Below are 16,384 nucleotides of genomic sequence, written 5' to 3'. Positions count from 1 at the left end.
CATCACGCTTCCGAGCAGGATGAGTGCGCCCAAGGGAGGCTATGCACTCCTTAATCATTTTGTCACCATCCTACCAGCGGCCTAATTATAAACTTACGCAATCTACCACTGAAAGGTATCTGGTTAGATCAGTGGTTCTTCAACTTTTTTCACAAAGTACCACCTCAGAAAACACTTGACTCTCCAAGTACCACCATAATGACCAACAATAAAATACAATAGCATTATTCTCACTGGCACTCATCGAAAGCAGTCACTCCCTTTTCCTTCTTCCTTACATCTCCTTTCTTCTTTGTTTTGTCTTGTTTAGTTTTTAGAGAGCAGTGCAAAAGAAGGCAACAAAAAGTTAAACAATGGAATTGATCAACTGGCCTCTTGGGTTTGGGGTAACCTGGCAGTTTTAAAAGGAGCGGTTGGTGCTGGACACACAACAGACTCTTGGGAGAAGAGGAGTGCCACGTGCCTGGCGACCCTTTCTGCCAAAGACATCTACCTATTCGGAACCATGATAATAGGACATCTGTTGCTCTGGTGAATCGACAAATCGGAAAATGCTGACAGCCGTTCCAAGTACCCTAAAGTTGCCACAAGTGATTGGAGGATGCAAGCAGAACTGTGGGAAATCAGACTTTTGCGATTTTGGACAGTATTGCAAATTTAATCACACCTTGGAGGCGCTAGCTGCTCTGATGGTGAAGTATGATGAATTTGAGGACCAGAAATAGACAATCGGGGCGGCATGGCGTAGTGGGTAGAGCGGCCGTGCCAGAAACCTGAGGGTTGCAGGTTCGCTCCCCGCCTCTTGCCAGGACACTTCACCCTTGCCCCCAGAGCCGCTCACACTGGTGAATGAATGATAGGTGGTGGTCGGAGGGGCCATAGGCGCAAACTGGCAGCCTCGCTTCCGTCAGTCTACACCAGGGCAGCTGTGGCTACGAAAGTAGCTTACCACCACCAGGTGTGAATGAATGATGGGTTCTCACTTCTCTGTGAAGCGCTTTGAGTGTCTAGAAAAGCGCTATATAAATCTAATCCATTATTATTATATTAATTAAGGTTTACATTTATTTTTGCTCGCCCAAACACAAACATTCAAATCTGGATTGTTTTCCCTGGCTGCAAGCGACATGGCAAGGCCATTGCTTGAGACCCAACTAACTCCTTCCCTGCCTCTCATGGACATAGACCTTGTTGACTGTTGTTTGACTGACTGGTTGTGCTATCACGTTTGCGAGAGCACCAAGGTCGCAGAACAGAGACACGGCTGCAGGCTCACACTCACACACACACACACACACACACACACACACACACACACACACACACACACACACACACACACACACACACACACACACACACACACCCCCCATCACTTCGATGTGGTATGATGGAACACGGAGCAGCACCCCTAGTGGCAGGCAGCTTTGGGCCGGATGACCTTCACCCCTCATTGCAAGTCTCGAGTTGTATGTCGTAATATGCATATGTGCTTCGCTTTAGAGTTTTTTTCTCACTCCAGACTCCCCACCATAGGAGCCCAGTCTGAGATTTGACTTTTTTTTTTTTCACTCATCCTCCACCAGCGTCTACACCTCCCCACCCCCCATCTTTTTCGGGGCACCGTAAATGGCGACCCATCTCCATTCCTGTTCTGTAATCGTGTACAATGTTTGTTTGTCTAATCTTGAACGGGGTTGTGGTGAAAATGAAATGTTGTTCTACTTGTGCAATGATAAAGAGCATACCATACCAACCATACCATTAAAAACAAAGCAGAGGTTTACAAGGTTTTAACAAGTATTTATAATATTTTTGGTCACTGTAACATTACAAAGTTTGAACCATAACACTTTGTTTGAATATTTAATTAAGTGGTTCTTTGGCGTACCACTAGATGGAGTACCACAGTTTGAGAATGACTGGTTTAGATGAAGGAAAGTAATGCTGCCACCCACCCAAATATGAACTATGAAGATGAATATGAACTATGACGATGAATATGAACATGGCGGTTCTTTCGGAGTATCATGTGGGTAGAAAAGGGTTTTGAGAAAAGTGCTTCCCCTAAACAGATGCTGGCAGATATCTCTAATAGTCGATTGCATGAGTGAGCCACAGATGAGACACCCACCTGAAATGAAATATGTTAAGTGACGCGGGGGAAGCGGTGGAAGAAAAAGTGCTCTTGTTCTATAGACACGCTCAATATTCAATATTCTTACAACAATCCAACAATCCAACAAAATATATTTTGAATAAAGTGTACAGTGAATTGTGCTTCAACCTGCGACCCAGAAAACCTCAAATGGTAAATGGTAAATGGGTTATACTTGTATAGCGCCTTTCAACCTTCAAGGTACTCAAAGCGCTTTGACACTATTTCCACATTCACCCATTCACACACACATTCACACACTGATGGCGGGAGCTGCCATGCAAGGCCCTAACCACGACCCACCAAGAGCAAAGGTGAAGTGTCTTGCTCAAGGACACAACGGATGTGACGAGGTTGGTAGAAGGTGGGGATCGAACAAGGAATCCTCAGGTTGCTGGCACGGCCACTCTCCCAACCGCGCCACGCCGTCCCCAAACAAAGAGATGCACATGACATTCTCTCCTTTGATAACCTAGGTCAGAGGTCTTCAAATGGAGGTCCGCAGAGATATTGCAGGGGGGTGTTGTGAAATCTTTGGTTAATTAGACTTTTAAAAAATAAAAAATACATATTTAAATGATACATTTTAATGTCTCTAAATAAAAAATAACTGATTTTTAACACTCTGTAGTGTAGTTTTTAAATGACCACCATAGCCTGCAGGTTTAAAACAAAAACATTAATATTAACTATATTGTATTCATGTTAGCATTTATAGCTGGCGATGAGCGCTCAAATGCCATCTCGGGATTTGTGATGAAAGCTGCCAGCGAATGATTAGAATGCTCATTGCCAGATAGCATTTAGTGGCATTATACTGTATTATTTGAATATCTTAGTATTGCATAATAATATGGTACCTTTAGGACCAGTTTGATTTCAAACACTATGACAATTGTTTACAGCAACCGTTATTTTCCACTAAAGCAGGGCCCCACTCAAATATTAACAGTAATAGTAATCTTACTTTTATTTTAGTCGTATTTAATAATTATATCTAACCTACCTCCAGTTTAACAGGATACACCTTGTCAAATGATTTGGAAGCATGTGTTAATCATAAAGATTATTATCAAAGCTTAAGTCATGCTGATTACAAAAATAAACATGAATCATAATGCAAAAGAAAAGACTCTTAAAAACTAAAAAAATAATTCTAACATAATTAATAAACAATAATACATTTAATAATATGTTTCTTAAATAAACTGTCAATAACGTTTAAGTCTAAATGAAAATACAGCGTCACTATTTTGCGCAAAAGAAACTTCTATGGCTTTTGCTCCAGACTTCATCTATTTGAAAATGGGACAAGCGGTAGAAAATGGATGGATGGATGGATTACTGCAACAAGTGGGGGAAAAGTGTATTACAATTGAGTACAGCTGCGGCCTACACGGACCACAACTGAGAAACAGATCTTTTTTTGGCGGCCCACCCCTCCAGGGGACACTCGCAGCCCAACAACTGCCCAACTGTGGTTAAGAAACACTGGCATACATAATGTATAATTAAGGGGTCAATTTCTTCATCAGCTTGGGGGTCCTCTGACCCTTGACCAAGGAAGATACTGTATCTGAATGGATGTTCTCATTTATCAAGGTCATTTAATTCTCAGCATGAACTATTAAAGCCTACTTGTATGAAGGAAAAGTGTCTAAGACAAACTGAACAGTCCAGTTGCAATCGCTTCAATGCCCTGAGTGTATCTGAATTATTGTTCAGTAGAGGAAAGCTAATCTATGTAATAATTGTGTGTACATGATGCATCGCATACAAAGTAATGAAATACAATTACGCCTGTGATTATGGGATCGTTTATGCAGAGGTAATTTTCTGCTATTGTGCACTGAATATTATAATATTCCCTCTTGTTTTATTCGATAAATATGTAAATAAGTTGTATTTCTTCTTCTATTTTTGTCCTTTTTGGGTGACATTGCAATTGTGATGATGTGATTTAGGCAAATCCTTCTTTGTTAAATTGCATTGATTACCGACAATTCTTAGTTTTTACATTCATCAGTTTTTGGTGTGCCTGGTAACATAATCTGAAAAAAACATAGTACATTCTGAATCTGCCTCAAACACCACTAATTTTAGTTGTAAAACACCTAAACCTGATTCAAGAATGCTACATCTAAACTAAACAGTGGCATTGCCAACAGAGTAGATCAGGGGTGTCAAACTCAAATACAGAGTGGGCCAAAATTGAAAACTGAACAAAGCCGCGGGCCAAGGTTGAACAAATTAACCTTTTAATAGGGACCCAAACAAATTTTGCATTGAATATTGAACAAGCAAGGCTTATATAACTTTATAGTGACATGCAAAATCCAGTTTCAAATAATAATAATAATAATTAAAAAATATCAATGGCATATCAAATACAATATAAATAAAAATTTAATGCCTCTTTTCTATTTGCAGCCTTCTGAGGTAAATATCAACATTAACTTTTTCCACAGGCTAATAAAAATTTGAAAATAAAATAACCATGAATAAAACAACCATTCAGGACTTTAAACTGCTCAGTTTGCAACAAACTGATCTAATCTGATGTACCCAGGCCAGATACCTGGCATCTTTCCTTGGATGCTAGTTCATTAATGTCGGGGCACAGGCTTTGAGCTGAGGCAACCTTCTTTATCGAACGAAGGTGTTCAAGAGTCATTATATCTCGTCCACCCGGACCACAATCTTGGGGGCGTGCCTTAAATGCACTGCCTTTAACGTACTCTACGAGCTATCGTCACGTCCGCTTTTCATCCATTCTAACATCGTTCAGACCCAGTCACAAGATATGTGCGGCTGTACGCACACACGAGTGAATGCAACGCATACTTCATCAACAGCGATACAGGCTACACTGAGGGTGCCAGTATAAAAAAACTTTAACACTGTTAGAAATATTTCATTCACAACAAAAATTTATATATTAATATATTGCTGAAGGTGTGTGTAATTTTGAAATGACAGGGGATGTATTAAGAGGTGGATTAATTCGGTTAAGTCCTCGCTGAAGGCCCAGGTACCAAATGTTAGTTATGATAGAAAACTAATAATTCATGTTTAAATTGGTGTAAAAATTAAATACAGGTTACAATGTGACTACTACAAAAGTGCCAGTCCGATATTGATATCAGCAACAAAACAGGTACAGTATTGAATTATAATCGGCCGGCATCTAAAACATTAGATGAACTCTGATAAAAACAGTCTCCTCTGACCCTGTTAATGTCTCTTCTTGTCAGCTTGGTAGACATAGCAGATTGTTTCCATTTGAAGAGCCTTTTTTAGAGTCTTTACTTCAAAGCACTGTAAAACTGAAAAATAAACACAGTATGTCAATACAACTTACATAATATACAAAACAACTTATAATTGCCATTTCAATCAATGCAATAAAACAGATGCACTAGCTGGAAACTAATTTATATTTGATTTCCCATATACATGCTACTGATTAGCATCAGCAATTTTACATGGTGATTTCAACACCTCCAAATTTGGTACTGAAAACTACAACTAAGATGCATGTTACAATCATACAGCTGGTGTGTAATAAGTACAAAACCTACAGTAAAAACAATTTGTAGGCTCAACAAAACAAGACTATCACATTCAACTTAATGGCCAAGACTACTTCCTGACCACATATCGAGAGACACCTAGGACAAACTGAAATGAATGCATATTAGCAAATGAGACTAAGGATCCAGCATGCAGAGTCCACATGATCACAACAACATATCACTTGATCACACCTGTTCTAACATTCCACAGTAAAAAGTATGCAATATTTGTGCTGGTTTTGTATCAGATCGATATCAGTAAAACATCTCTAAGATAAGAAATGCTCATGTTGCACCACGAACACCGTGAACCATATTTTAGCCACGACTGACAATCAGTGCCCTGTTTGTGGGACACATGCAGACCCTCAGAGGAATACCAGACCCAAGACTGTAAATAGTTGGCCTACATGAAGAAAGCAAAGAGCTTTGAAGAACATGCAGAAGTTACAATACGCTGTTATGTGGTGATGTAATCCAATTAAAGCCAAATGATAATCAGAGAGCGCGGAGGATTAGAGGAGGCGGTAGATTGGCTGCACCTGTGGCTGACTCATTCGTTTGGAAGCAAGGAGTTATTGAATGCTACTTTTGAGAGGCATTCAACTGTGTAGTGAAGCCACTTAGTGTCATTAAAGGCAAAGACTTAAATGTGTCAGATGATAGAAGAAAAAGCATTTGCATATGATGAGAGGCACGCACACTCGGTAATCACAGATGTGCAGCGCCGTTACTCGTATATCCTCTGATGCATGTTGGTATTTGCAAAGCCTGAAACAGCAGCTCTTACCTCTATCAGTGTCGTAAAGGTAGACAAACTTCTCCCACTTGTAATGGTCCAGAAGGCTGAGAACGGTGCCTCGCAAGCCAGGCCTCATCTGGATGACAAACTGCGCGTCGGCGTCGATGGGGAAGCTCGGCGTGATGAAGGAGGTGTGCAGCGCCCCGCAGAAGGAGGTCAGCGTGTTCATGGACTTCCTGTCGTAGAAGCCGAAGATGGCGTAGACTCCTCGGGAGAACTGCGAGCAGACTGGTGACAGAGACGGAGATGGGGGTCACTCGAGGGATGCCAGGAGAGCGCCTCCTAGAGCGCACCTTCAGCGTTCTGTTGTCCAGACTGCGCTTCAATGTAGTTAAGAGAATGTATTTATTTATTTATGTGCCAACATGACAAAACCCCACAGGATGTACAGTCTGTACAATTGTACAGTCTTAGTAGATCACTTGCAACAGGCCCACTAATCGTACATAATTCATTGCTAGGTATTTGGATTTTAGTAAATCAAGCCCAAAGTCCTTATCGTTAGAATTGCCAACCTTGGGGTCATGGTATGAGTATTATATATGTGTAGATTATTAGTGTTTCCCATTAAGTTAATTTTACTGTGGTAGTCCGCCACACTCATAAACACATTTTAATGGGACTGTGTGTGAATGTAACTTGGCATTCCAACTTCACAGCATGCAACTGTATGAACACATTGTTATAAAAATTATTTTACATTGAGGTAATCAGTCACCAACCTCTGCTAAAGTTTACGTACCATTGTAGAGACTATCTTTTCAAACGGGGTGCAGCACTAATTTCGCCGAGTCAGATTTGCTCACGCACATCTTCTTCACTTTCTTCCTGACACTACCATTTCTTTTTTTATTTCAGCCTGTGTTCAGTTCTCGGAGAGACGGCAATGACAGGCTAACAATCGCTCCGTCTTTGCTCGAAACACCAGCAAGAAGCATCTGCTACTGACTCGGGATTGGTCAGACCGTGCGGAGCTCAAGCAGATGGCTACTTTCCTTATTTATAAGGGGGCGTGGTCTGAGCGTGCCAAGTTACGCACACGTCTGCGGCCGATTTCAAGTTTATTACAATGTCACAAAAAAAGGGCTTGGCTTTGTGTGTGCAAACACTTCAATACATCTGAATGTTTACGCCGTTTTCTGGATTCGAACGCAAGTCTATTTGTAGTAGGAAAGCCAAGTAACTGTTACTTGAGGCCCCTGGTCTGCCAGAGAACGTGTTGCCAACTTAGTGACAAATCTAGTGACGTTTTCTGGTGTTATTGGAAACTTTAAGTGACCCTAACATTCGAGCATACATCACTCGGTGCTGCTGGGATTGGTTGTCCAGCTTGCTTTGAGGCACTGACTGACCAAATTTAATTGAACACAAACCTCACGCTTGCTAGGAGGAGCAGGTGGACGTGACGATGAAGATGCAGCATTCCGATTGGCTGAAATGCTGTGGCTCAGAGACTGAAACTAAAAACTGAAAACATTTAAACGCAACAAAATGCGTTCTGTAAAGCAGCAACGCGTACTTAGGGGTGTCAATGTGTTCGGAGTACGAACAATTCATACATGTTGGCAGGTCTGCATCACTAATTGGTGGGCTGTTGCCCCATATGATCAAGCTCGGATGCCCTTTCATTTGGCCTTAGGCGTAATGCAAATGGGTATTCATCTAGAAAAAACGGGGAACATTACCACCCTGAAACATGAGCATGCAAATGTGCTTGGCTATGCTGTCGTTGAAATGATTTATACTGATCCCAATCCTCTGTTGTGTGCAGGCAGGTCCATGGAAATGAACTCCTGTCATAAATACTGAGCCATGGACAGTTGGCCTAACAAGGTGTAATCTGTTTTACTTGGACACAAAAAATGTTTTAACAACAAAGGGCATCGCTACAATCAGATATGAGCAGCTTACAAATAACTGAGGCAAATGCTCTGACCAGCTGCTAAATACTGATAACACAGCTTTTAAAGTAACAGTAGGGAAATATTTTACCTCAAAATTATTACAACTTTGCATTTTGTCTCTTTCCATTCCATGACAACCCGATATGACCTGTTTTTTATGATTTATAACAGCAGAGTGCAAGGATTCATGGGCCATTTTGGTCATAACAGTTAACATTTGCATTTCGCAATACGGGACATTTCCGGGTGAAATACGGGATTTTCATTTTACCCTGTTTTTAGCAGCAGAACGTCAATCGTAGGCCTATTCAACTGGTGGCCTGGGGGCCAATTCCGGCCCGCAAATTACATCATACTGGCCCTTGAATTCAGTTAAAACTGAACTTTGTGCAGCAAATTCCAAAAAACACTATGGCATTGAGAATCAGCACCTCCAAGTCCGAGTCCATGGTTCTCGCCCGGAAAAGGGTGGAGTGCCATCTCCGGGTTGGGGAGGAGATCTTGCCCCAAGTGGAGGAGTTCAAGTACCTCGGAGTCTTGTTCACGAGTGAGGGAAGAGTGGATCGTGAGATCGGCAGGCGGATCGGTGCGGCGTCTTCAGTAATGCGGACGCTGTATCGATCCGTTGTGGTGAAGAAGGAGCTGAGCCGGAAGGCAAAGCTCTCAATTTACCGGTCGATCTACGTTCCCCTCCTCACCTATGGTCATGAGCTTTGGGTTATGACCGAAAGGACAAGATCACAGGTACAAGCGGCTGAAATGAGTTTCCTCCACCGGGTGGCGGGGCTCTCCCTTAGAGATAGGGTGAGAAGCTCTGCCATCCGGGGGGAGCTCAAAGTAAAGCCGCTGCTCCTCCATATCGAGAGGAGCCAGATGAGGTGGTTCGGGCATCTGGTCAGGATGCCACCCGAACGCCTCCCTAGGGAGGTGTTTAGGGCACGTCTGACTGGTAGGAGGCCGCGGGGAAGACCCAGGACACGTTGGGAAGACTATGTCTCCCGGCTGGCCTGGGAACGCCTCGGGGTCCCACAGGAAGAGCTGGACGAAGTGGCTGGGGAGAGGGAAGTCTGGGCTTCCCTGCTTAGGCTGCTGCCCCCGCGACCCGACCTCGGATAAGCGGAAGAAGATGGATGGATGGATGGCACTATGGTATTGTATAGAGGAACTTGTAACTGTAAATACATTGGCAGACCCTTGCATTGACATTTTAACCTTGCTGGCAAACATAGAACACTGGGGTCCCAACTTTTGATTTACATTATTTGATTTACCCCTTTAAGTTCTCTCCTTTTTGGTAGTTATTTTTCATAATGGGATTTCTGTAACTTAGGTGTTGCTGTACCTTCTTCAGATGCAGTCAGTAGTCATTTGTTTAATTTCTTCAGTTAAACGAGTATTTTTCCTCAGAGTTCCATTTTAGGTTCTTTCATTTTCATCATTTGGGCTATTCAAACTTCAGGATATTCTTAAAAAACACTAGAGTGCTGTCATAAAGATGATCTTTGTCTATTTATATTTTGCAGAATGTCCTTAAAAACAGCAGAGCACTCAAACCAAAATCAAATGTGGAGGACGATGGTTTTCCGGAATATACAAAATAAGACTACCGTACTTTCCAGACTATAGTGCACCAGTATATGTGAAGTGAATTATATTTATGTAGCGCTTTTCTCTAGTGACTCACAGCACTTTTATAGTGAAACCCAATCTCTAAGTTACATTTAAACCAGTGTGGGTGGCACTGGGAGCAGGTGGGTAAAGTGTCTTGCCTAAGGACACAACGGCAGTGACTAGGATGGCGGAAGCAGGGATCGAACCTGCAACCCTCAAGTTGCTGGCACGGCCACTCTGCCTAACGAACTATACCGCTATATATATATATATTATAAGCCACACCCACTAAATTTAAGAAGATACACATTTTTTTTTCCATACATTAGCAGCACCAAACTATAAGCCACAGATATATCCATTGTGAATATTTACACAAAAAGAGTCTGAAAATATTTATTTACATACCTTAATTGTTTCCAAACGGTGCCTGTAACACGGCAGTAAAACGGCTGATCAAACAAAATGGAAGTCATCGTCATAGACCCACTAGCTGCCAAAGCTTGCTCTCCAATTAGCTAAAAAGACTCAACAACTCCAAGGTGACGTTTTGGTGAATTTACTGAGGAATTTGTGAAACTGAAAAAATACAAAATTAATGCCATTGAAAGTTAATAATACTAACACATTCGTAAACTTGTTAGCATATTAGCTAATGCTATCGACACTAGCGTCATTACATTACGACAGCACGTACAAATATGCAGGAAAACACTACTGACGTCACACATGGACATGGGACGGTTTAGTAAGTTTAAACAGTTTTAGTTGTACTGTAAAACTTTCAAACCTTGCTTGGTGTCACAGGAGGGTGAGCGTTGCTTTGGCGTGACCCCAAGGATGCAGAGAACGGCAGGGGGAAGGCAAGTAAAACCCAATTTATTACCTACAAAGAGGCATGGAACCCAAAACAGCACAGGAAGCATCGGTCTCGAAAGGAAGAGCAAGAGAGAATGATCCAACAACGAAGGACTGACCCAGGTGGAACTCAATAGAACTATTTAAACGAGGAACAGGTGTGCTGACAGGACATGGAACAGAAATAAAAGGTGCTGCAAAACACAGACCAAACAGGAAACAGTGACAAAACAAGAGCACCAGGACAGGACGTGATTCTAAACACAGGAAAACCCAAACATAACCAAACTGTCAGTAGCACTTCTGACACTTGGTGTGATGAATGAAGACGATACGATTAGAAACGCAATTGACTGCTAGAACAAAAAAAACACGACCAATTAATAAAAGGACACTAATGCACCTACAGTGAGCAAATGTGTCCAAAAGATAGCGCCATACTACAAACAATAAAACACCCTCTTTGTGTTTTTGCTTGTTTTTTTTTGTTTGTTTTATAAAATTATTTTTTGATATGGCCATTAGCGAAGAAAATCCAAAAATTAGCCGCAAGGTGTCTTATAAAATGCAAGGTTCAAAGTTTGGTGATTTGGTAAAATTGCAAACAGCTAAAATGATGTACAAAGCAAACTATAACCTGCTACCAAAGAATGTACAACAATTCTTCTCAACTAAAGAGGAGAAATATAACCTTAGAGGAAAAAATAATTTAAAACATTTATATGCACGTACAACACTTAGAACTTTTAGCATATCAGTATGTGGAATTAAATTATGGAATGGATTAAGTAAAGAAGTTAAAAATTGTACTGATATGATCCAGTTTAAGAGGTTGTTCAAAATAATAGTGCTTACAGAGTACAAAAAAGAAGAATTATGAGAAATACTTTCAACCTTATTGAAAATAAGGTTGAAAGTATCTCAGTATGTTAATAATGACTGAATTAATTAATTAATTACATATTACAAAACTGTTGTATACTAATTCATAGATGTTATTTTATTATATAAAAGGTCAGTAAATGACTCTATATATTTGTAAACGCTTCAAGTGAGAAAGGGGTAGGATTAAATAAGCTTTGCTTCTTCCTACTCCTTTTCGGGCATGATGTAAAATGAAATGATATGAAATTGTGTGATGTATTATGATGTAAGTGTGTTCATGTTCGAAATAAACTAAAGAAAGAAAGAAAGAAAAGTATAAAAAAAAAAGTAGCGGCTCATAGTCTGGAATTTACGGTAATAGTGAAAGGAGAAGTCGGTCTTTAGTTTTCTGGAAAAAAAATGCAAATGGACTCATGTCACAAATATGTTTTATGAGAAATACCTGGAATGTAAATATATTACATATCGTTTAAAAGATTTTGAAGAATAACAACTTGACACCACATGTGCATCTAAGGGTTCAATTGAAGCTGCAGTATTTGATATTCAGGTCATGTTGCTTGTGGGGAGTTAAAGATATCCATAGAACTAACGGGCCGTAAGTCTTTGCATTCAAGATGGTGCAAAGGTTTTTGTATGGGCAGACTGTCTCCCATGGGAACAATAGGACTTTGATGTTCATTCTACAAAGAAGATCCAAGTCATTTGCTTTATTGTCAAAAGGAAAAAGGGATTTTTTTTTTTTTTTTTTTTGCACTGCTGCTTAAAATTCTAACTAAGAGATGCCCTTATTACAAGTGCGGAGTTACTGTCAGGGTCAAGCATCTGTCATGACTCTTTTCAAGAGGTATTATGTAAATGCTAGTCTTCTTACGAGCGCTTCCTGATACTCACCAGCCTCATTATTAGGTACACCTACATAACTACTAAATGGAATGAGGTATGGAAAAAAATGGATAGTTCAAACTACATTCTTATATTCTGAAATGTGTTTCTAAAATGCTGTTCACCTAATTTAGCTACTTGAGAGCTAAAATATGACAGCTGTCAGTATGACGCACAGCAGTTGTACAACAATACAAACACAATATCTACAACAAAAATAAACATATTATAGCAAGTTGCACAAGAAAAGGTCAGTGGCACTTCAGCTTGCTTTTAGGCAGTTGCTGTTTATTTAGGCAAAGTGATAAGTTAACATCACAGAGCAACTACTACTACAACTACTACCACTACTATGGGGGAATAATGAACAACTTACGTAACAATAAACACGTAATATAAACAACTAATTACAAAGCAGTGCTGCAAAGCAAAGCATGCAGCGATGCAACAGTATTGTTAAAAAAATACATCAAAGCTTTTGTTACTCCAAAACTCTTATCATTATTTAATAGGTTGTCCTGCATTTATTTATGCATTCTTCTTCTGATTATTAATAATAGGTTGTTTTTTTTAACTCCTAAATGTGTTTATCTATTGTTCATTTACTGGTAAGTTTCACTTGTCTATCTATCTATCATTTGGAATTATTTGTTTTTATATTTATGTATTAATCAACCTAGCTCCAGCCTATCTTGCCGATTGTATTGTACCATATGTCCCGGCAAGAAATCTGCGTTCAAAGAACTCCGGCTTATTAGTGATTCCCAGAGCCCAAAAAAAGTCTGCGGGCTATAGAGCGTTTTCTATTCGGGCTCCAGTACTATGGAATGCCCTCCCGGTAACAATTAGAGATGCTACCTCAGTAGAAGCATTTAAGTCCCATCTTAAAACTCATTTGTATACTCTAGCCTTTAAATAGACCCCCTTTTTAGACCAGTTGATCTGCCGTTTCTTTTCTTTTCTCCTCTGCTCCCCTCTCCCTTGTGGAGGGGGGGGGGGGGGGGGGGGGGGGGGGGGGCTCAGGTCCGGTGGCCTGTGGATGAAGTGCTGGCTGTCCAGAGTCGGGACCCGGGGTGGACCGCTCGCCTGTGCATCGGTTGGGAACATCTCTGCGCTGCTGACCCGTCTCCACTCGGGATGGTGTCCTGCTGGCCCCACTATGGACTGGACTCTTACTATTATGTTGGATCCACTATGGACTGGACTCTCACAATATTATGTCAGACCCACTCGACATCCATTGCATTCGGTCTCCCCTGGGGGGGGGTTACCCACATATGCGGTCCTCTCCAAGGTTTCTCATAGTCATTCACATCGACGTCCCACTGGGGTGAGTTTTTCCTTGCCCTTATGTAGGCTCTGTACCGAGGATGTCGTTGTGGCTTGTGCAGCCCTTTGAGACACTTGTGATTTAGGGCTATATAAATAAACATTGATTGATTGATTGATTGATTGAATGCATGTATCTATTTTAACATTTATTTTTCATTCAGTTTTATTTGCTTTCATCACTATACAAGCCATCTATTGTTGCATATTTTATATTTTTTCCTCCCTATTAGAAAATGTCAACATTTAAACACAGGCAGTGAACAAACAACCAGTAATTGCTGAGACGTGAAGTAGAGGATTAAATAAACTCGCTACTGCTTTTTGGACATGTTGAATTATGTAAACTCATGTCCGAAACAAATAAAACCATGACCTTATTTGTACCCGCATTGGATCTCTTTTATTTGTGCATCCCTACCTAGTGATGGATTGGTGTCTTTCCTTCCTCATCCTCCCTTTCATTGTTCGTTTGGCATTTTGTCACCACATAAAACGCAAGAGGCAGAAGAAACAATTTTGTGGCCGCCACACATCTTGCAGGTCAGGGAGTTGTTAAACGCTCTGTATGATATAGGAAGGTAAATGTACATGTGCACCTCAGAGCTCAGGATGAATATATTGGGAGGAAAGGGAGCACAACAATGAGGGAATTACATCTTCTGTGTACGGTAGATGAGAAAAATGGGAGAAGTGTGAGAGGAGAGTTCATGCTGAGATGGTAGGTGAGGTGAGAGGACTGAAGTGTGATAGGCTGCCATCTTGCACAAAAAGTGACAAAAACAGCCTCATTTTTATCCATAGTGAAACATGTACTTACACCCTCAAGGAACTACAGTGTACAGTATTTGTTGAGGATTATACACTGTTGTAATGACATTCAACACTCTAGGTACAGCGGTATCTCGGTTTTCAAACGCCCAATGAAAATTCCCAGTACAATTTAGCTCTGTTTTTTTGTGTAATGTATCGTGCAAAACATTGTGTGTGACAAACTTTTCCATTTGCCGTTGTATCATCTCGTGGAATCGAGTAGGGCTGCACAATTATTGCCAAAATAATAATCAATAATATGTTCATCAATATTGAAATCACAATTATTAAGCTTGATCATTCCCACAGGTCAGCAATTTACTTGTGGTAGGTAATGTGGTCCCGGGGGCACGTGAGTGAAACATCTGTATATCAATTGCTACAAAATAGTCCAAAAAAAGGGTTGAATAAAAGTTATCCATACAGAAGGGAAGGAATTCATATGGCCCTATTCCCTGGTGGATCTCGCATGAGAGAAAGAGGGAGGTGGAATTATCTTGCAATTCAGTCTGCTGAAAATGATGGAAAGCGCTACACTGCATAGCAACTGACACTGTGGCCTAAGTTGTAGCTGCCAAAAAACCCATTTTTAGATATTAAAAAAATCTATTGCCGTCTGGCGGCTAAAGTGGATTCGTAATGTTTCATGAGTCAGGTAAACCGCGACACATGTGGTCTTATGGATCTACTTCCGACTGTATATCTAAAAACACCTCTTTGTGTTTTTGTTCATTAGTATAAGCCATCAAAAATAATGTGTTAACTCATGCAAGTCATCACAAAAGAATATTGCATTAATCATGTTCATACACCGATTGATCCCACAAATTATTTTGACTGTACAATCTCTTTTAGCTTATCTGTGGATGGTCACTTGAAAGGCAGTAGAGGTTGTTATACAATGCTTACGCCAGTGCCAAGATGAGTGAAGAGACTCACTTCAAAATACGCCCTGGCTAGATATTGGATTTAACTGTTACTAAGTTCGGAACAAATAAATGTAGTGCATTCATGACAGGTCGTTACATATACAGTATACTGTATATATACATATACACACAAATACATATACTTTCACAAACAAACAAATATATATATATATATATATATATATATATATATATATATATATATATATATATATATATATATGCATAGACACACATATATATGTTTATCAAAATGAAGTTCAAATAAACAGATTGGTTATTGTTTTCCCAAAAAATGCAATGACCAAAACATACACTGACCCTCAATTTGTGTTTTTTTATTTAGTACGACTGCAAAAATGTGCCAGTACTTTGATAAAGAAGATGCAAAATACTAATTTAAAAAAAAGGATATACAGTATAGCAAAAAATTGTGGCAAAATGTATTTTACTTCCTGTTAAAAACAGCACCTCATAGAGTGATGATGAAAGAATAAAGGAGAACGCTGCAGGAATTGCAGCAAGGTTGTTTTCCCAAAAAAGAATTAAGGAGCTGTCGAGGTCACTTAGTAAGGACGAGACATAAAAATGCTGCTGCTGTCCCAAAATGGTGGTTTTATAAATGACGGGGTCAA

At 40.2% G+C, this 16,384-nt stretch overlaps 1 protein-coding gene across 6 annotated transcripts in view; it reads right to left on the bottom strand.

Annotated features, from left to right (window-relative positions):
• Positions 1–16,384, bottom strand: part of gria3a (glutamate receptor, ionotropic, AMPA 3a) — a 267,421-nt gene that overhangs the window by 186,297 nt on the left and 64,740 nt on the right. For all 6 annotated transcript variants that reach the window (XR_009815421.1, XM_061962200.1, XM_061962198.1 and 3 more), the window contains exon 3: positions 6,524–6,763. Coding sequence is in view for 5 of the 6 variants with exons in the window: in XM_061962200.1 (XP_061818184.1) it covers positions 6,524–6,763 (240 nt within the window). In the remaining variant the exon portion in view is untranslated. The remainder of the gene's footprint in view (positions 1–6,523; positions 6,764–16,384) is intronic.

Source organism: Nerophis lumbriciformis, linkage group LG09 (assembly GCF_033978685.3).
Source record: "Nerophis lumbriciformis linkage group LG09, RoL_Nlum_v2.1, whole genome shotgun sequence".
In the NCBI taxonomy this organism is placed as follows: domain Eukaryota; kingdom Metazoa; phylum Chordata; class Actinopteri; order Syngnathiformes; family Syngnathidae; genus Nerophis; species Nerophis lumbriciformis.
This window is presented reverse-complemented; position numbering and strand designations above follow the sequence as displayed.